The 19,744-nt window shown below is 57.4% G+C and overlaps 7 protein-coding genes across 7 annotated transcripts; 2 read left to right on the forward strand and 5 right to left on the reverse strand.

The window, feature by feature from the left end:
• Positions 1-515: 515 nt before the first annotated feature.
• Positions 516-1,121, forward strand: BXZ73DRAFT_90716 (uncharacterized protein; the record flags this gene model as incomplete). Its single annotated transcript, XM_048025724.1, has 3 exons — positions 516-789; positions 884-1,005; positions 1,068-1,121. 3 exons carry the CDS (start codon positions 516-518, stop codon positions 1,119-1,121), a joined length of 450 nt encoding a protein of 149 aa, XP_047876607.1.
• A 1,621-nt stretch (positions 1,122-2,742) lies between these two features.
• On the reverse strand, positions 2,743-3,036 carry BXZ73DRAFT_48775 (uncharacterized protein; the record flags this gene model as incomplete). Its single annotated transcript, XM_048020120.1, has 1 exon — positions 2,743-3,036. A coding segment is annotated over one exon (294 nt), but the record flags the coding sequence as incomplete, so codon positions are not given.
• A 945-nt stretch (positions 3,037-3,981) lies between these two features.
• Positions 3,982-6,375, reverse strand: BXZ73DRAFT_48847 (alpha/beta-hydrolase; the record flags this gene model as incomplete). Its single annotated transcript, XM_048020136.1, has 17 exons — positions 3,982-4,052; positions 4,113-4,148; positions 4,207-4,319; positions 4,375-4,415; positions 4,472-4,645; positions 4,696-4,754; positions 4,808-4,860; positions 4,927-5,141; positions 5,204-5,337; positions 5,389-5,401; positions 5,462-5,596; positions 5,649-5,706; positions 5,760-5,790; positions 5,849-5,902; positions 5,955-6,010; positions 6,065-6,146; positions 6,198-6,375. The coding sequence occupies 17 exons, from the start codon at positions 6,373-6,375 to the stop codon at positions 3,982-3,984; spliced, it is 1,503 nt and encodes a 500-aa protein (XP_047876609.1).
• Positions 6,376-7,205: 830 nt separating this feature from the next.
• On the reverse strand, positions 7,206-8,321 carry BXZ73DRAFT_48901 (uncharacterized protein; the record flags this gene model as incomplete). The annotated part of the gene is made up of 5 exons (XM_048020146.1): positions 7,206-7,569; positions 7,630-7,832; positions 7,888-7,976; positions 8,028-8,106; positions 8,163-8,321. 5 exons carry the CDS (start codon positions 8,319-8,321, stop codon positions 7,206-7,208), a joined length of 894 nt encoding a protein of 297 aa, XP_047876610.1.
• Positions 8,322-9,033: 712 nt separating this feature from the next.
• BXZ73DRAFT_90719 (PSP1-domain-containing protein) lies at positions 9,034-11,233 on the reverse strand (the record flags this gene model as incomplete). The annotated part of the gene is made up of 7 exons (XM_048025725.1): positions 9,034-9,097; positions 9,151-9,228; positions 9,278-9,385; positions 9,437-9,520; positions 9,582-9,972; positions 10,019-10,248; positions 10,302-11,233. 7 exons carry the CDS (start codon positions 11,231-11,233, stop codon positions 9,034-9,036), a joined length of 1,887 nt encoding a protein of 628 aa, XP_047876611.1.
• Positions 11,234-12,500: 1,267 nt separating this feature from the next.
• Positions 12,501-15,564, reverse strand: BXZ73DRAFT_90720 (Rgp1-domain-containing protein; the record flags this gene model as incomplete). Its single annotated transcript, XM_048025726.1, has 7 exons — positions 12,501-12,886; positions 12,934-13,201; positions 13,252-13,385; positions 13,437-13,790; positions 13,840-15,012; positions 15,067-15,297; positions 15,339-15,564. The coding sequence occupies 7 exons, from the start codon at positions 15,562-15,564 to the stop codon at positions 12,501-12,503; spliced, it is 2,772 nt and encodes a 923-aa protein (XP_047876612.1).
• Positions 15,565-16,258: 694 nt separating this feature from the next.
• BXZ73DRAFT_102580 (TrkH-domain-containing protein) lies at positions 16,259-19,724 on the forward strand (the record flags this gene model as incomplete). The annotated part of the gene is made up of 20 exons (XM_048015284.1): positions 16,259-16,415; positions 16,565-16,692; positions 16,755-17,310; positions 17,371-17,695; positions 17,748-17,787; positions 17,839-17,951; positions 18,002-18,013; positions 18,070-18,117; positions 18,171-18,208; positions 18,266-18,306; positions 18,369-18,376; positions 18,437-18,451; positions 18,502-18,516; positions 18,567-18,578; positions 18,631-18,696; positions 18,744-18,905; positions 18,957-19,025; positions 19,082-19,323; positions 19,382-19,546; positions 19,603-19,724. The coding sequence occupies 20 exons, from the start codon at positions 16,259-16,261 to the stop codon at positions 19,722-19,724; spliced, it is 2,334 nt and encodes a 777-aa protein (XP_047876613.1).
• Between the last annotated feature and the right edge of the window lie 20 nt (positions 19,725-19,744).

Here is a 19,744-nt window from a genome sequence, read left to right on the forward strand (position 1 = left end):
TCCACGCAAACCCCGCACAGTACGTAGGCAGCGCCTCACGTCGGGGGATCCGTCCATCCTGCTATGGACGGTCTAGCCCGGCGAACAATGCCGTTAGTACATCAAGTGTCTTATTTCAAAACTTCGGCGCACAAACAACGATCTGTCCGACGGGATCGCAAGCGACGAGCGGCTTCAGCTCTCATCCTGCTGTCCGGGTACGACATGTTCCTGACACTAACGCTCTGCTCCACATGTCACGAAACCCCCTTACCCAGTGTACTCTCTCACAGTCGACGATCTTGCCTCGTCACAACAGACGTTATGAAATGCAGGCCAAGCCGGTCGGACGTATTCTTGGTTGCGTCTCCGTTCTTACCCCGTTCAAACGCTGTACCTGTCCTCATTTGACACATTATGCCTGTGCCTGCCAGCCGTAAAAACAATGGATGACTCTCGTACAGCGCTACAACGACCGCTTCGTCTGCGCATATAAGGACGCCTGAAGCTCTCAACTCCCGCATCCTCAGTCCACCATGCGTTTTTCCACTGGTGCCCTCTCACTGCTCAGCCTCGCCGCGCTCTCTGCGGCGTCAGGTACCACCGTCGAGCCCACCAACGGCGAAACGATCGACCCCGACACCAGCTTCCCGTTCGACTACGAGAACGCCAACATCTGCCACTCGGGATACTCCCACATCTCTGTCTACCTGAGCGACTCCGCGCCCACCTCCGCGGACATCTCTGGGGGCGAGCTCGTCGCGGGCAGCTTCATCTTCAAGTTCGGGGACTGGCTCATCCCCAACTTCGGTGAGCACCGACCTCCGCTTCCCGCCACGGACTGAGAGGGCCGGCGCGGTTCGTTGCGCGCGCAGACACTGACCTCGCTGCGCTGCGCGTCCAGGGCTTCCGGCAATGACCAACCCACCGCCCCCGCCTAGCTCGCTTCAGATGCCCGAGCTCGACTCCGTCGCGGACGGCACTACGCTCTTCTTCTCGGTCGTCGAGACCTTCGGGGGCTGTCCGGTAAGTGCTACGCAGTCGCACCGCCGTAGACTCGCCTGGCGTGCTAACCTGTGCTTCCGCAGCCCGACGGGCATACGGAGTACGGCCTTGAGACCACTACCGTCGTGTACGCGTGAAGCAAACAATAGCGATGCATTTTAGAGGAGATGGATGCTGTGCAAGGCTGACGAGATATGTACAACTATAGTAGTGACGGGGATCCCAGATACACGCAGCTTCGACGACATGTACTATGGTTGCCTCTAAATATACTCAGTCACGATGGTGGGTACACCGAGAGTCGCGAGTTGAAAAAGATGAAAGCTCCTAAAAGCCAACCATCAGCTCATGAACCACACAGGACATCCCAAACAGAGCACAGCTCACTCACCCAATGTCCGTCACCGCCCCGGCCCTGCGCGCAGCGAGCACACTACTGACTGGTGTGCGCGGCCGTTGGGTCTGCGTGAACTTCGGGATCGGCGCCCACCGCTGCCTCTCCGGCCACTCCAGCCAGCGGTGGTGCGGCCGCAGCACGAACACCTCGGGGACCTCCATCCACGCGCACCCGCTCGTGCGCCTCACCTCGACCTCCTCCGCGTGCACCCTGAGCTCGTCCACGTCGAACCCCTGCGCGCGCGCCTCAGGGATCTCGACCACGAGCCGCTGGAGCCGCTTCCCCGTGCGCTCCGTGCGCGCCGCGAGCGCCGCGAGCACCCACCCGGGGACGCGCCCGTACCAGAGGCACAGCCGGACGTGCGCGAGGCGCTCTCCGAGCACCGCGACGGGCGTCGGCACCCGCTGCGCGGCCGCGTCCGCGCGGAGCGCCTCGCCGCTGAACGGCTCGTCCTCGAGCGTGTGCTTGTCGACGCGGAGGACGAGGGCGGTGGCGGCGGGGAACGCGCCGGCGAGCGCGAAGAGCCACGCGGCGCGCGGGCCCGCCTCGGCGCGGAGCCAGAGCTCGGTGATGCTCGGCGCCTGGAACCAGTGGGTGGTGTGCGCGATGCGCTCGATGAAGGTGGGGGTGGTGAACGCGATGCTGTCCACCTTGATCGCGGTGTGGTCGCCGGCGACGACGGCGGAGAGCTGGCCGTTGCTGAACTCGAAGTGCGCTCTCTTGTACGGGGTGAGGGCGGGCGGGTGGAGTGCCCCAAGCTTCTCGATGCCCTTCTTCATGTAGGCGTTGGTGATCATGATGCCGACCGATGGAGGGAAGTTGATGAAGGAGAGCACGCGGTCGGCGTCGCGTAGGTGGTAAGTGGTGCGGATGGCCAATGTGCGGAGGTGAGGTAGATTCGCTTTCCGATCGCATCCATACGTATTGGTGTCGAAGTGTAGACTGGAGAGGATAAGGTGATGGAGACGTGGACAGCGGGCCAGGAACGCAACGAGTTCGGAGGGCTTTATGAAATACCCGGGAGAGAACGAGAGGTGCGTCAGGACGTCGAAGTTGTTGCTTGGGATGACCCCCAGGTGGTGAAGAGCAAGCTTGCGTAGACGAGGAGCCTCGCCATTGAAAAGGAGGAATGAATGATGGAGCGACCCCAGTGAAAGTGCAGCCTCATGTTGATCTACGGTGACGCCGTGGTAAGTCCCAATTGTTGCGTGCTCCAATGCAGGCATGGGTAGTCGGAGAAGGGTGCTAATAAACGCCTGAGAGTCTGTACGACTGCTGGGAGCTGCCTGGAGCTTGCGGATTCGAGTGTGATGGTCTCTAAAGAGGTTCATGGAAAAGTTACCCGTGCGACCGGACATGAACATGTGACAATTCAACAGCGACGCTCCAGACCGTCGGAGAAAGTCCGCGTTCTGCGTCACGGGCATGTCATGGATGCTGGACCATAGAAAGTGCGCGGATAGAGCGACATCTCGCCAACGACGGCAGACGTGGGTGATGGGGATGAGGTCCTTGGTTGAGACAGATGGGGAATCGAGCCACTCGGTATAGAATTTAGGAACCGGGATGTTCTCGAAGATGAGAACAAGAATCTCGTTGGGGACTCGGTTGATAGGTGCGTAGGCGTTCCGAAGAGACCTTGAGGTTGCGAGCATTTCGGTAGACAGTGTGATAAGCTCCTGTAACTGTGTCGGGAGTCAGACAGAGGTGGATCGTATGGCGTGTTCACCCACTTCACAGACCCTGCAGGCAACATGAGAGGTCAATTCTGAAAAACGATGTTCGAATATGAGGATGTCTTACGGAATCGGAGGCCGCTCGCTGTGTCTGAGATGCGAGAGCAGCGAAGCAACTTCTTGGCACAGAGGGCTGGTTGATGTGCTGTAAGACGCAGTCGGGACGGGGGTAATTAGAGCCATCTGGAAAGGCGTCGATTAACCCTGGAGGTCCCAGAGAGAAATATCCTGGTACGTACGGATGCGGTAGGGTGGCCAGGGAAAAACCCGGTCGAGAGCGCACGAGCTTTAAGAGGAGGAGTACAAGGAGACAGGGGCTGCGGGCAGCGCGGGGAAAGCGGTGACGCCGAGGGCGGAAGCTCCAGGCTCGACAGGGCGGAGCAGGGAAGCATCCGCATCCGCGCGCGGGCTAAAACGCGGGAGGCGCATTCTGCGGGGCGGGTATCGAGCAGGCGAAGACTTCCGCAGTGCGTGGGTCAAGCGGCGCAGGTACCGCGGCACACTCCCGCGCTGCCCGGCCCCGGCGCCTCCAGCCGCAGCATGTCCTCACCGCACCCTTTTCGGGCTCGCCGCCCGCCGCCCGTCCTCAACGCAGTCGGCACAACTTCATCCCGCATCTGTGTGCGATGTCCGCAAAGGGGCTAAGGAGAACGAACCGAACGCCATCACAGGCAGAGCAGAGCTGCGCAACACCCCCTCGGCACCTCATCCCAACTCCCTTCCGCTCCTCGCACTTCGGCTCCCTAACAATCCCACAGGGTCACCACCAAGGAGCCACGGAAGCCTCATGATCTTTGCTGGTCATAAGACGTCGACAAGCTGACACAAACCAGCGACGGTTTTCTTCACCTTCTCCCCGGGCATTCATGCCGAGGGAGAATCCCGTTTGCCCAGGACATACGCAATCGTCTGGTACGCCGCCCACGGGACAAACTCTGCTCAGGTAAAAATATTTGTCAGCGGCACGCCGATGCCAGGGTACCATTCAGACTTACGTGGCGTCATATGTCCGCTGTAGAAGAACTCGACATCTGAACCCCGAGCATTCTGAGCACCGGTGTAGCTTTAGCCATCATAGACACTGCTCACATGTGAGACCGCGTTCTTGGTGCATGTTGCCGAAGATGCCCATGTTGTCGACGAGGAAGTTTTCATCTTCAATGGGCGTCTGGAAGCCTTGCAAGCCATTCCAGGTCATGTTTCTGAAGACCCCTTGTTCAAGTTACCTCCCGGAAGATAATGAGGTCATGGACGCACTGGATCGCGATGCGTGTGCCTTCAGCAACCAATATGAAGTCCTAAACCGACCATTCATAAGCGGCGTGCATTGAGAGGGACTCGAAAGGTAACCCACAGCGAGCCCATGAACGATCGCGACGCGTTCGCTCTTCTCGATGACATTTGGCAACACGCTGAGAGTCGACGCGACACTCTGATCATTTCCCGAGCCACCGGTAGCCGGGTTGATGTACACAGGGCCGCCGCAGGTTTCCCAAGAAATGTGAGGAGCGTGGATGGCGTCTTGAACCTGAAGACGTCTTCAGTTCTGACGTGATCCGCACCAGAAATATCACATACATCTGTCCGGTTGAAATAAACGAACTCTTGGGTCGACCTTGGGAAACCCAGTACGCTCCCTGTGATCGCAGTGAGCGTTCCAGAAAACTCTACCGGAGTGATCACCACTTACAGAGGTTGGGGAACGTATCCGTGACTCGGTACACGTCGAAGACCGGATTGATGCTGAGACAAGCCATTCGTTAGCTTGAACACATCTCTCAGAAGCATCAAGTGCAAGAGTGCTTACACTCCAACAGCCGCTGAATGGGACTGTGCATCCGACAATCGCTCCGGACCCCAACGGCGCGTGTTACGTTGTTGAACGTTGCACCTGCAGGCAACGGGAGGAGCCCTGTCGGAGGGTATGTGACCTGGTCGAGGTAGTCGGTGTAGCCGCAAGTGTCAGAGATGTTCTGAAGCTGAGCCCAGAAGGTCGAGTTGAAGGGGAAGACGTTCTTGTTCGCCTAAGATATGGTAGCAATGGTCATCGAGTGTAAACGTTTGGATTGTAAGTTGCGCCGCGTACCTGTGCAAAGCGAAGCGCTGGTATTTCCTGTTGCACGAGTCCCCAAGTAAGCGATGGATCGGCGATCCAGATTCCTTTGAGGTTGAGATCGGGATTCGGGTTTTCGTAAAGGAAGTTGGCGATGTAAGGGACGTCTGTCAACACTGTTTAGTTGCGTATAGCGGGATTTTGAACGGTTTGCTTACAGAAGCCTGCGTACTGGGCAAAGGGTGAGCCAGGATAAGTAGATGACCGGGGATGTGACAAAGGCAAACTCACGCTCTCGCCGCTGACCCAGAAGTTGCTCCCTTTCAGCTCGCTAAACACTTCGAGGAATTGTTCCATGAACCCTGCGACCTCTGCGGCGAGTTCGTCGTCGTTACTGATATCGGGCCGACCTTGCGAGAAGCCGGTCTGCAGTCGTCACGGTCAATTTCCGACGGTAACAATCAAAGATACTACGCACGCCGACAGGTTGCTCGACCCAAAGGACGTTGGCGAGATTCGTCCAGCTGAAAGGATTCCTGTGATCACAGCATGTGTTGGAAACATCAAGACCGAGGTCAACAACACTTACGGAGTAGGTTCCGCTTGTCCCCAGGACCACGCTATCACAAGCGATCATGCATGAGCACAAATCTCTTCCCTTGAACGGACGATGCCTACAGATGGGGCCATTCTCCTGCAAGAACCCTTCCAGAGACGAACAGCCAGGTCCACCTGTGAATGTCTGAGTCAATGCATGAACTCGCAGACGACAGCGAAAAATTACCGTTGGTCCAGAAGAGAAGATCGTTTGCATTCGAAGCATTGTTGGTGGGCCAGAACCTGCTTGGGGTGTTGAGTACTGTACCAAACGGCAGCGGGCTGCTCACTGCTCACCAGAAGAAAAGCTTGCGAGTTTCGTTGGCTGCTCCTGAGATCGGCATAAGACCTGACCACGACGGGCCAGCGTCGAAGTTCACTACAGGTGCTGGTGAGCAATCAACTCTCGAGAGTTCATGAAACCGCCCACCGTCCGGAATCTTCGTTCCGTCGACGAAGAACTCGGCCGCTTTAGGGTTGGCAAAGGTGATCGGAGAGTCTCGCTTGGCCATCGCTGCCCCCGTCGCCTCCACTTGAGGGCCCAGGAAGTCTCGGAGACGTTCGAGTTGCTCGCGTTGAATCTCTTCTGCCTCGTCCATACCCTCCATGGCGCTTCCCGAGAAGCGCGCCGTGCATACAGTAATTGCGTAGACCAGCAAGAGACCGAGGAGCATCCTGATGGAAGGCGGCATCGTGAAGACGTGGAGCAATCGTTTCACTGTGTCGAAGACCTTTTATCCTCGAGCAGCGAGCTCAAGGGAGTCGGAGTTCCGCAGTTACGGGAGCACTGAAAAATCTCCACGCGGAGCTCAGCGATACAGCGATCACGGGAGTACCTTAGATAGAGGTGAACGGCGAGCCGGACCTAGCCAGGTTGAACGATGCAATTGTGCCGGGCCGTCTATACGGCAGAGAAGAGCTAGATATAGTGGACCGAGGGTCAACAACATCCGCATCGGATGACACTGTGAGCATTCCGCTTCGATGATCCACACGAACGACTCACCTGCCCGGGGCCCATACGGCGGCGAAGTGGGGCGACGCTTCTGAGGCGCAATTGGGGACGTAACGTCTCACGGCCATATGCACCTTGACCAACAGCTATATAAATAACGTGAGTGAATGCAGAGGCAAGGTGCTCGGAGAGCATTTGTTATCAGAGGGACGATCCAGGATGTCTTGGCGGTCACCGAAAGCACAACTTGAAACGATAAGTCAATCAAATGCTTGCAGCGGGCGAAGACTTGCAACTAGTGAACATTGCGATTTCTCTATCTTACAGACAACGTGAGCGCATGCAGTGTTGGACAAACGTGCTGGGGTGGAGGACGAAGGAATACGATCAGGGGCGAGTCCTCTTCAGCCGCTGCCTGTCCCCCGCGGGTCTGCGAGATGCCAAAGGTCAGCCTCGTCACAGGTAGCATACGACTGCACGTACTTACTTCTTCCCCTTGCCTCCATCCGCGGGCTCGTCCACGTCCATGCTGTCCTTGTCCTTGTCCTCCTCCTCCTGCTGGTCTTTCTCTCGCGCTTTCTCCCGCTGCTGCTCCCGCTCCTTCGCAGCCTGCCGCTGCTTCTCCTGCTCCATGAACGCCAGGCCTGCCGCAGTGACCTGCGGGGCGGTTTCCGGACCCTTCTTCACCACCGTCCGGGTCGCCTTCTGCTTGTCCACGACCTCCTTGAGCGTCGCCTGGAGCTTCTTCTCGTACGCCTCCTTGTCCGTCTTCGCCGTCGCCGTCCGGGAAGAGAGCTCGAGCAGCTTCTCGTCGAGAGTGGCGAGGACCGCGAAGGTCGTCGTTGCCCTGAGGAAGGGGCGCGGCGCTCGCAAACGCAAACGCACTCGAGCGAGCACACGGACTCACCAGTTCTGCAGGGAGACGAGCAGCTGCTCCAGCTTCCCGGGCTCCAGATCGCGTCCCATGGTGTACTCGACCTCGAACTGCCGCTCGCGCTGGTCGAGCTTGCCGCGGACGATGTCGAGATAGATCGCTTCGATGATGAGGTCCTCGAGGTCGCGGATCGTCGGCATCTCGAGCACTTTGAGCAGCTGGTCATATGGCAGGATCTACACAAACGCGAGTTGGATAAAGTGGCGAGGAGAGGAAGTTGGGGGTACGCACGCGAGTGTCCTGCGCCAAGGAGACAAGCGTGAGTTGCTTCAGCTTGGTGATCTGAGCATCGTTGAGGGGTGGAAGAGCGTCCTTGTTTTCTGTGGTGAACCATGAGCATGATGAGCTGGTGCATTTAGCGTGCACTTAACGGATGTAGTCAGTATAGGTCCTGTAGGAGAACAGTTGGAGGAGGGAGAAGGAGCGGGAGTGTTGTTCATGTGCTTCTAGCTACAATCAAAGAGTGAGATAGCCACGTCCGGCTCTGTACGGCGCATAATGCACACCTCTTGAATGTTTGGTTGCTCGAGGAGTTCGGCAAACACAAACACCCCAGGGGCAGAAGTGGCGTCCTGGATGAGTTTCGCGGCCGCAGCGCCTTTAGCGGCCTTGGACATGAGCAGATACTGCTCCAGTTTGGCGAGGTGTTGATTCCCGACTTCCATGATTGTGACAGATGGGATGAGGATGGGATGGTATAGTCCTGGAGCAGGCCCAGATGTGAGCTAAGCTCTGAGCGTCTTTCCTGGAACGCATGTGGGGTGTGGTATTTGGCCTTGTTACATGGCGCTTGACATACCTCAGTAAGTAGTACTCCAGCACCGAAGGTCTGGGTGTCATCCCAGGGCGTGAAAGCATAATTTTTGCGACAATGGTCATGAGGGGCTTAAGCGGCGCCGAGAGTCGAGTACCACTCTTATGTTGGGATATGAACAATTCCGTATTCCATATTCTGGTACACAGACGGTAGACATATGTACGCGACTAGACTACAAGTAATGATACATTTACTTCGTGCAGGACGGCTGCCGGGGGTATCCAATACCCGGCCACGGCGGCAGCGCCATGTCCTTGGGGGTTAATCGCGGGAGGAGACGCGATCCAATTCCAGGAGTCCGTCCGTGCGACTACACCGCGAGCGGAGTACGAAGGAAGAAACAGGCCATGCTGTTGGTACAATAAGGACAGGGCACGACAGATGAGACATGAGATACGGTGTGCGGCATGCGAGGGCATAGCTTAGAACAACGGAAGTCCGATGACGACGGCGGAGGTTAAGTTAGCTTCTGGGCGAGGCAATAACGTACACGACTTCTTGCGTGGATAGACTTCGAGAGCCGAGGGGAGAGACGAGATTGGCAATTGCGTGAACAAAAATCATTGTTCCAGACTGCCAAGGGAGTGAGGAAGAGCGGCCATCCAAATTCGCGTCTTGTACAGACTGGGGGCTCGTCTAAGTAGACGCACATAACGTATTGACATTGTGAGGCTTACCGGAAGAGTTCACGAACGAGCTCTCGGAAATCAATCCTCTTCTCGGCGACAAAATAGAATGTTAATTTACGACGGTCCCTGAGAGAGGTGTCAGTGTATGGACGTAGATATAAAGACGGCTTCATACCACTGATACTCAGCATCGACCACCTCCATAGGGAGCTTCCTTTGTCGAACCTTCGTCCGGCACAGCTCGAGTGCCTTCATCTCATCTTGCGCCTTCGCGGCGAGGCTCCTGGAGGCTAGCATTAGCACAATGGGATACGGAACGAAAGCAAAGACGCACTGAATGTCCCGGTGCTGCGCCTTTCCATACATCATCTTCGGGTTAATATCCTTCGCACCTCCGCCAGCAGTCGCTGTCGTCGGACTGGTCGGAACGCCATGCATTCCGTGTGGCCCATGTTCATGAGCTTCTGCTGCTTCTGAACGCCTCGATCTCGACGAGAGTAATGGTGTCGTTGATACCTTGCCGAATCCTTCCGCGATCCGCCTCCACAATGACGAGGTCGCCGACGCGGATATCCTGCGAGAGGTCGGTGCAGTAGAAGAGGTCCGTCCGGTGTGCTTTGAATTCGACGATGAAGAGCGGCCATGACGTAGGTACAGCGTGCAGAGGTACACCTTTCCCGAGCTCCATAAGAGTCTTGGACGCGTCGGAGGTGCGCCGGGGCATAGGCTGCTGAGCACCGTAGTGGGCAGGGCTACGAAGGGCAGCCGACGACAGAGGGGACTGCATAACGCCAGTCTCGTGGATTTGTTGGATGCCAATACCGGGGACGTAACGCGCCATGAGGCCTCGAGGTCGAGACTGTTCTCGCCCTATGGCACCTTCTTGCATGATGTTCTCAAGGATGGCGCGACGGACTCTCGCCCGATAACCCGCTGTCGCTAGGAGAGCCTACTATCGACTGGCGAGAGAAAGAGCTTCCGCCGCCTCCAGGGATGTTCAGGTGGAGGGGTTGGTAAGGGGAGACACGGTCGGAAGTGGGAGGGCTACGAGACAAAGGTGCGTAGATGGGGAGAGAAGACGGCTGAGAAGGAGGCTGAATGGACGTCACCGAACGGGCGTCGTTCATGCTCATCAACCCGAGGTCGCTGGCAGGTCGTCGTCCGTCAAGAGCAATCCTCCGCCGCTTCCCCCGCCGAACGACGCTTGGTGCGCGAAGGACCCCGCGTGGCCGTCGTCTTGCATGTCGGCGTTAGGCGCATTGAAACCGACGATGGGACGCCTCGGCTGAACGACGCTCACGCTGTGCCGTCGGCTGGTGGTCCCGCTCCCTCCTCCTCCGTTCTCGTCCCGCGGCGGGTTCATGCCCGACCACAGCTCCCGGAAGGCGGATCCGTCATCCAGGAGAATCTGGCCCACGTCCCGAACAAAGGGACTCATGTTCGAAGGGTCGGCGATCGAGCCCTGGCCGTATCCGTTGGACGGGGAGCGACCGAGGGCGCCGAGGGATCCATACCGGCTGCCGCTCGTCGGAGTCTTGAAGTCATATCGCGAGGGAATGCTCTGAGGCGAGGAACCCTCCCACTGCTGCCCGTAGACCTGTCCAGGGAAACCGCTGCCGATCGCACCGGGCCTTGAGGTAGCGAGCGACTGAGAGCGGCTGCGAGTGAGGTCGGCCGCGTAGGACCGTCCCCTGAGGGCAATGCTACTCCGGGGGAAGCGCTCGTCGTAGAGGTCGTACGGATCTTGGACGTCGCTGAGCGCCTCGGACTCGTCGTCCTCGAAAGTGGAGGCGAAGCGGGAGTCGCGCATGGCGGACGAGAAGGGCGAGTGAGCACTGAGCGGGCTGGAGGAAAAGGAAGCACTGCGCGTGGGAACGGATTGGGGGAGGGGATTCAGGTTGGCGGCGAAGCGGCCCCAGGACGCAGACGGGGCCGCGCTGCCACCACCGGAGTTGTTGCGCACGACCTGGGGCGGGGGTGCGACGAAGTTTTGGGTGCGGGGCGGCTGGGAGGCGGCGCGTTCGCGGAGGCTGAGGCCGTTGGGGGTCTCGGAACCAGTCGAGAGGAAGCGGTTCTGGCGGTCGACGCCGTCGGACGCGTGCTGCATGTGGCCCTGGTCGGCGGACTGCATAATGTTCACAGACGGCAAGCCGAGGTTGCGGAGGTGTTGGTAGTTTTGGACGGTCGCCAGTTTGAAGTCGTGTGCGGTGAGGAGCTGAGTGTGGTTGGGGGTGGGGTAGGGACGTGGATGGGTTGGATCTAGATGACTATAGCGTACACGCTCGTTCTGCCTCTAGGGTCGTTAGTCTGCGGGGCGAGTTCAGCGGGAGCGCGATGGCGATGGACGGGCAGCGGACGTACGGGGGTCGTGAGTTTGGATGTTGTACACGCGTGGACTCTACGGGTTCCGACAGCGGGTCTAGCTGAGATGGTGCGGGGTAGCTGGCGGGGCGGCGGCAGGGGCGGTTGGTTGGTCGGCGGCGGCGGCGAGCGGGAGCGGGCAGAGGACTCACCAGACGTCTATGTCGGAGGGGAAGAGAGAGGAGGACAGTGAAGGCGCGGTCGGGACGATGGCTGCGAGCCCACATGACGGCGCGCGAAACGGTGGCTCGGTCACCCCTGTCCCCAACAGGCAGGCGGAGGTCACAAGGCCTATGCCGCCGACCGTAGTCTATTCAGCCGATCAACGACCTCGTCGTCCCCAGCCTCCGCCCAGCCTGCGCACTCCCTCGGCCACCCTCGCCATCAGCCCCCGTCAAGTCTCCAGCTCTTCGCACCTTCTCTCCCTGCACCTGACGCGACCCGCGTCGCATATGACCACGCCCATATCATTCATGTCCTGTCCCATGTTCAATGGTCCGCCCACGCGCCACGGCCGCTCACACCCTTCTCCATTAGCCTTTACCCAGCCTATCGCTCTCTATCTTACTCTCCCCTACTCATCATCCTTCCCAGCCCAACCCATGCCGTCACCGTCGTGGGCTCGCATCCATAGCGAAGCCGAGAAGCCTCCCCCGCCCGCCGTCCATGCAATCTGCGTCACACCGTCGCGCCCGCCCAGGGCCCGTAGCCACCGCGTAGCCTCTTCTGGGCACGCCTCGATCGGGGCCGTGTCTCCCAGCACTGTGGACACGTTTCTCAGGGCGTCGTCGTTCACGGCGCTGCGCTGTGCTCGCCAACCCCTCCACTGTGCACGCTCTTGCGCGCACACGATCGATTGGACGAGGCAGCCAGATGTCGCGGGTTCTCCACAGCCTTTGCCACAACGGGTGCGGGGGTGGCGCTGGGATCGGGAGTAAATGCAATGTTGACCCATTTTAGCACACGTTCAAACTCACCTCTGCATACTACGCCTGTCATATATTCCACGGCGCTGATGCTCGGTTCTCCTCTTGCTGCTAGACGTCGAACACGACCTCGGTCGCCTTGAACGCCGTGTTTGCTGGCCACACCTTCACCGGCACCTCGCATTCGACCATCTCCACTTTCAGGTCTCGCCAGGCTTCCTCCGACCCCATGTCGTCTGGTACCTCGCCCTCAGGGTCGTCGAGATCCTCGTCGCCGTCGTGGTAGCCTGCATTCGATGGCCCGAGCAGAGACGACGTCAAGTAGGAGACCCACGACATAGCACCCGTCGGTTCCCCGTTCGCAGCGGGCATCGTAGATGAGGCAGCTGATGGCGCGACGACTGGGCGCTCCAGCGGCGCGATAGTGGGCGCAGCTTTCCATGAAGAGCCCCACTGCCCTCGTGTGCCGTCTTGAACAAGGTGCCGCGTCCGTACGCCTTCGGGCCTTCATGTGCTCCAGGTGATGCCGTCGCGACCAGTAGACATAAGCGGACCTTCCACTCCAGCCCTCCCGACTTCGGCTTGTTGGGCCTGACGTTGAGCGAGCCGAGCCCGTCTCCAAATGACTCGTCAAAGGAAGCTTCGAAGGCCGGCGTCGCATCAGGTGGAATGTCCAGGGAGAACGTCGACCGCAATGTTGCCGGCATGAAGCATGAGTGATGTTCTGCGTGGACACGTCGCATGTGTCGCGCCAACGCTGGCGAGGCAATGCTGCTTGGGAGAGATTCGTGCGCTTCCAACATGGCCGACAGCTGAAGCGTCGGTTAGCAGGGTAACTGAATGCAATGAGTCGATGTTGTACCTTGAGCACGCGAGCGCGACTTGGACGCTCGTTCAGCTCGACTACACCAAGGATGGTTTCCCCGAGTCGGTAGGCACTCTTTGGGAAAGTAAGAACAGCCACTCGTACGCCATCCTTATTGACATCATAGGACGCTGTGGATCGTTAGCGTATGAGATGTGGCATGGCACCAAGAAAAGACATGCCTTTCTTCGGATTACGAGTCAACACCTCCACAGCCTGCCTGCATCCGGTTGCGTTGTTTGGATCGACGTCCAGGTCGCGATCCAAAGTGCCGTTGCGAGAAGGCGGGATGGCCTCGATAGGAAGCTTGATACGAACACCAGTTGCCTGGGGATCCGGGAAAGAGGCGAGGAGGTTCCGCGCATACTCCTTGAGGTCATCGTACGTGCCAATGCTCGTCGATGGGGCCACGATGGCGCGCAAGCCATTTCCCTTCGGTTTGTCTTTCTTGCCTTCTGTAACCTTTCCCGGGAGCATAGGTCTACGCTGCGACTGCACCGGCCAAAGCAGGTTGTAGGGCAAAGGAGGTCGACCGACTATCATAGCATTGAGGCAGGGTCCGCGCGAAAGGCGAAGAAGACTCACCTGCAACGTGATTGTACACTCGGATCGGCACTTTCATCACCCTGCTACTACTAGATGGACTTGTTCCGGGAGCACTTGAGCCGGCGCGACAGATCCCGAGAATGAATTGATAAGAGAATTTGAGAGCCCTTCCTCGGAAAGTCGGCGGTAGGTTACTAGGCAGTGCAAGAGAGTACGTATACGTCCGCGATTCTCCGGGGCCGAGATTGAGATCTACTGCAAGCATGGACTGTTGCACCTCCAATGTCGGTAAAGGCACATCGGGATCTACCTCCTCGTCTTCAGACATTGGGGCTGCCAGGCTCGAGCCAACCGAACGACTGGGCGCAGGTGGTGGAACATTGGAGAACAAGGAAAACATAGAGGGGTTTCTTGCGCGGTGTCCCGGCACGAACGGTTGTTGGCTTGGTGGCGTCCCCGCGCCAGGTGCAAGCACCGAAAACAGAGTCCCGGATAGCGAGGTGGAACGTCCATGCGATCGGCGACTGGGCCCTGTGGCAGGAGACCCTGGAGCAGTCAGTGACGAACTGATATCCATGCTCCCGCCTCCAACTGCTTTGCGTTTGAGTAACCGGGAACGCAGCCGGTTCAGGTTTCGCGCTTCGTTGGGAGAAGTCGAAGCATCGGGAAGGGGGGTGATGACGAGTGAGCCCGATATTTGAGCGTATGCGTAGAGGATGAGCTCGTTATTGAGGGCGGGAAACGAAGACGAAAACGCCGTGCGAGGAACTTTGGGGAGAGAAGCAGTGGATGGAGATGGAGGAGGACCACGTCCAAGGCCAAGCTGGGACGGTCTGTGTGGCGGATCACGAGGAGGGTATGCGTACCCGTTCGACTGTTTCGTGACTGAGTCTGACGGGCCAGAGGCTATATGTGTTCGCACGTTGGCCATGTCATGGTTGCCGACAGGTGAGGGGATGTAGGGTGTGTTCGGGGTACCAGGAGAGGTGGAACTCGCCTCCTCGATTGGGTCCAGGGAAAGAGAGAATGCAGACACGGATGGATTGGGAGTGGGCGAGAAAGGCGACATGGATGGGGGTGGTCGGAGATCTTGCAGTTGCAATTGGCCATCCAAAACGGAGTTCTTGCGGGCGTGAGGATGATTGGGAGGCAGGGTTGGTGTCCTGGCGAGCGGCGCCGCTATACGCTGAGAAGCTTGTCCAGAGAGAGGTGCTGAAATATCTGCTCAGCATGCATATAGCAAACGAGGGAGTAGAATTCACATACAAGTGCCGTTCAATGGAGACGGAGCTTGGTTTGCAGGAGAGGTGGGTGAGTTGGTGTGGCTGGAACCCGGCAGAGATAGGTCACTGGCTGGGAGAGAGACTGACAATGACCTGGACGCCAGCAGCCGCTTCCTGAGTACGTCTGCAGATGGAGGACCATCCAAGACCTTTGCAGGAAGGCCATGTCCGATGAGACCTTTGCGTGCAGCGCTATTGCGACCTTCAGAGAAATCTCGAGGAAGAGGGAAGACAGGACCGCTGTTCGGGGAGTACCAGGAGAGGTGGGAGGTCGAGAAAGAGGTACCGAGCTGATAGAGTGGGCGCCACGTCTATGAATCTGTGAAGATGAACGAGGTGCAGCGGGTGGTGCTTCGGGTGTGCGGGTGTTAGTGAAGGTGATGGTAACCGAGAACGGCTCCCCGGCGAAATACGAGGCTTGAGAGGGGGTGACCACGACACGAATTGCTTCGTCTACGACCATCGAGGATGAGCCTGCCATGACACGTATGGTGGGGGAGGAAGACAGGATGGAGACTGGGAAAACCGGCGGGGAATAGGCCTAAGGAGGACGGCGGCGGATGTGGGAAGATGCCGGGGCCGGAGGGGGTCAAACGGATGAAGTCGCAGAGTGAGAAGAGGTGTGTGCGACCGGGGATAGTCAGAGGGCTGGCGCTACGATGGGCATCGTAGAGAAGAATGGCGAAGATGAGCGCGCCAGGATCACCAACGCCGTCCAGGTCGCCGTCACCGGAGGAGTCCCCGACTCCCCGCTGACCGCGGCCCGGCACACGGTCACGTGAACTCATAGGCGACGTGTTCAGGCACCACTGACCAGTCCAGGTCCGTTCGCATTCAACTGGCAGCTGGTTTCGATCAGCAGTGCTGTTGCATGCTTGTGTACATAACTCATTGGTTTCATCCTTCGCATGTCTTGGGAATGCAAATTGACGCAAACTTCCCGGGTCCCCCTGCCTCCAATGACCTGCTCGTTCAAGCAAAACAAGTCAAAGTAAATCACAGCGCCGTGACATCGAGGCGCTGCCTCCCCGCTCCGTCCGGGCAACGCGCTTGCCTACGGGCTCCAACGTTCAACGGTCAAGGCTGCCAGCCAACACGTGTGGGCCGCTCTCTGCTTCTTCCCCCGACTCTCTTTAGCGACACACCTCAACAGATTGCCTCTCGCAGCGCATTGCATGGCCTTCACGGACGTCATCTACTACCAATGGTCTCAGTTCTACCAATGGCTTGAGAAGGAGCTCAACTTCTTCCGAGTTCACCTACTTTACTTCACCATAACACCCCTAATCTTCACCTTCATCTTCTATGCGTCCAATGGCAAATTTCACATCTGTGAGTCCTCCTTCACTCCGTATCACGTATAAGTGGCCAGGTGGACATTGTGGATGGTGTACGAAGCAAATCCAGACGAGATATTTAGTGCGCTGCGCCCAGATTTTGCCCTCGCGACGTACTGACATCCCTTGCGCCGTACAATGCAGCTTTCATAGATTCCATGTTCTTGTGCTACTCGGCGATGACCGTGACAGGGTTGTCCACCGTCAATCTGAGCACGTTGACTGTCTGGCAGCAAACCATTCTGTTCATATGCATGCTCGTTGGTAACGTGGTAAGTTCAATCGTTCTCTGCTTGCATTTCTCCGCCCTCCAATGTGCTGGGTTTACCTGCAGACTATGGTCGCATGGGTTATGGTTCTCATCCGCACCAACTACTTCCGTCAATACATCATCGACAGGGAGCGCAAACGAACCGTCCTCCAGTCCATCCGCGATCGCTTCACAGGCAAATCGCCCGTCCACCGCGCCACCGATCCCGAGCACCGCGGCAGCGGTGTGGAGAAGCACAAAAGCCATGGTAGCAGTGGCATCAAGGCATCCGACGGTATCGGCGCCGCCATGGCTGGAGGGGCTATCACTGGCCTTGGCTTGGGCATTGCGCTCAACGTGCCCGCTGAGCAGGTTGCTGCGCCACCGGATTCGCCCAAGGCATGGCACGGCTCCGACGAGCACATCCAAGTCGAGATTGGCTCTACTTTGCGCGCCTCTCCCATTGAAGACCTCGGCGATGACAGTCAAGAACGCGGAATCATCACCGACATGAATTCGTTTACCTCGTCTCCCCGGTCTGGTGCCATGGCGCTGCACCCGGAGTCCCCACCAGCAAGGCAGCTGCACTTCGCTGCGAACGTACAGCCCTTCAGCGCTGGTGCTGTACGAAGGCGACCAGGTCAGTGGAGCATTACGATATTGTTGTGGTATATGATTTATGGTTTGGCATACGATTCAGGCGTTCCAATCCCACGCAGACGCACGATTATTGCACCAACGTATTACGATCTGTCACACCCGGCCGTTGGCCAACGCCATAAGGATCAAGGTCTTGGTGGATTCCCCGGACCCATCACCTTAGGCAGACGCTTCGTCAAGAGGTATCTTCCGGGAGTACAACGGCAGATGACGATATTCATCGAGGGTCATCACGCGGAAGAGAAGCACGTCTCCAGTTGGCAAGCAATCAGTGCCAACTTAACAGGGCTGGTCATTGGAAGGAACTCAGAAATCAACACTGATGAGTTGAGCGACGAACAGCTGGAGGAACTGGGGGGCATTGAGTAGGTGTTCGGCGGAACTGTCTGTTGGCACAGAATGTTGACATTCCGTCAGATATCAGGCGCTGTGCCTATTGAATTATATCGTGATCCTTGTGAGTACTCTGACCACGCGAAGAACCGTTCTGCTCAACGAGCCACCGCAGTATTTCATCGGCACGCAATTAGTATCATTTATTCTCATCGCGCCCTGGTTGTCCACCTCACATGCCTACGACGGTGTGTTCGATACCCAGCCTCGGCTTGTGAACAAGTCTTGGTGAGTTTCCCCTCCACCCACTGAGATGTCCCTTTGTTGATGTGTTGCAGGTTCACGTTGTTGTAAGTCTGTCTTGAGAGGAAACACTGCTTTATGTACTCCGCTAACGTCTAGCCAGCCAAATTGTTGGGGCATACACAGGTGGTGGTATGAGTCTGGTAGATACGTGAGTGTCTCAATGTCCTCATGGGGGATCTATGTATTCTAACTAGTATTTAGAGGCATGGTCCCGTTCCAGCAGGCCTATTTGATGATATGTGCGCGGTTCATTCTCACAGTTCTGAACAATGCTTCCGATAACACATAACTGGCAGTCTCTTTGATCTTTGCGATCTTGGCTGGTAATCACGGATTGGTGAGTGACTGTCCTATCTCCTGTCAAATGTCGGTCTCGAAGTCTAACAAGTCAATCGCTAGCCTGTCTTGTGAGTTGAGGAGTTTCCCCAGATGCAATACGTCCGTTGACAGTAACTTGACTCCTTAAGCTTGCGTTTTTCCATGTATGTCTCTGATTCATCACACCTGTACTGTCGTTCTCACAGTCTACTAGCTGGATCTACACCCGGTGTGTCAAGGAAGGTGGAGCCAAAGATCAAGCATTGCATTTTCTTCTAGATCACCCCGCCGGTGTGTTGGGTCTGGTATACCATGCACGCAGTCGAACTCATAGTTTTGGCAGATGCTTCTTGTACCTCTTCCCGTCGTATGTCACTTGGTATCTCCTTGCTACTTTGGTGTTCTTCACGTGAGTCATCGCCTTCGTCATCTTGGCTTGCATCTGACCACCAACAGAGCTGTCGAATGGATCTGCTTTATCGTTCTTAATCTTGGATTGGATGCTCTCTCATCGCTCTCTGTGGGCACGCGTGTCGTCGCGGGACTGTTCCAGTCGTTCGCCATTCGCGCGTCCGGATTTCCGATTATCAACCTTTCTGCCCTGGCGCCTTCCTTCCAGTAAGTTCACCCGCCCTGCAGTGCGACAGTTCATCTTATTCTGTACTCAAGGTTCTTATGCGTCGTCATGATGTACATTGCTGTATATCCTGTTGCACTCAGTATCCGTTCCACCAATGTGTCAGTAGCGCCTGACACTATGATCGTTCATCATGACCCTAACGCCGTTCCCGTAGGTACGAAGAGCAAAGCTTGGGCGTGTTCGAGGAGGCTCCTGCCGACGAAGACGAAGAGCCCGCTCTGAACGAGACTTCCACTAGGAGCGAACGAATCAGCAAGTACTTCGGTTGGCACTTGCGCCGTCAAGTAGCCTTCGACATCTGGTGGCTCGTCTGGGCCATATTTGCCATCTGCATCATTGAGCGCACCAAGATCATGGACGACGTCAACGCACCGTGGTTCAACATCTTCCGGATAGGTACGTCTTTCTTGTATACCGCACTCCTAACGACACCCATTTACCCGTTCGAACGAAGTGTTCGAGCTGGTGTCCGCGTTCGGTGGAATCGGCTTGACTCTTGGCATCCCAACGGAGAACTTCGCTTTCTCGGGCGCTTTTGGCCCCCTCTCCAAGCTCGTGGTCATTATCATCATGGTTCGTGGGAGGCATCGTGGTCTTCCCGTGGCCATCGACCGAGCTAGTGAGTCAAGTTAGTCTATGCTGATGCGGACGCGGCAGCTGACAATCTGTTCGTAGTCATGTTGCCCGAGGAGCTGCGCAAGCGCACAGAAGAATCGGAACAGGCTAACGCTATGGCGGAACAGGCAAGAATGGCCGCCGAGCTCGCAGCCGAGAAAGACACGCATGAGCATGCTTGATATGTATTTTTCATAGACCA

The sequence above is a fragment of the Epithele typhae genome, assembly GCF_022376455.1.
Source record: "Epithele typhae strain CBS 203.58 chromosome Unknown BXZ73scaffold_33, whole genome shotgun sequence".
In the NCBI taxonomy this organism is placed as follows: domain Eukaryota; kingdom Fungi; phylum Basidiomycota; class Agaricomycetes; order Polyporales; family Epitheliaceae; genus Epithele; species Epithele typhae.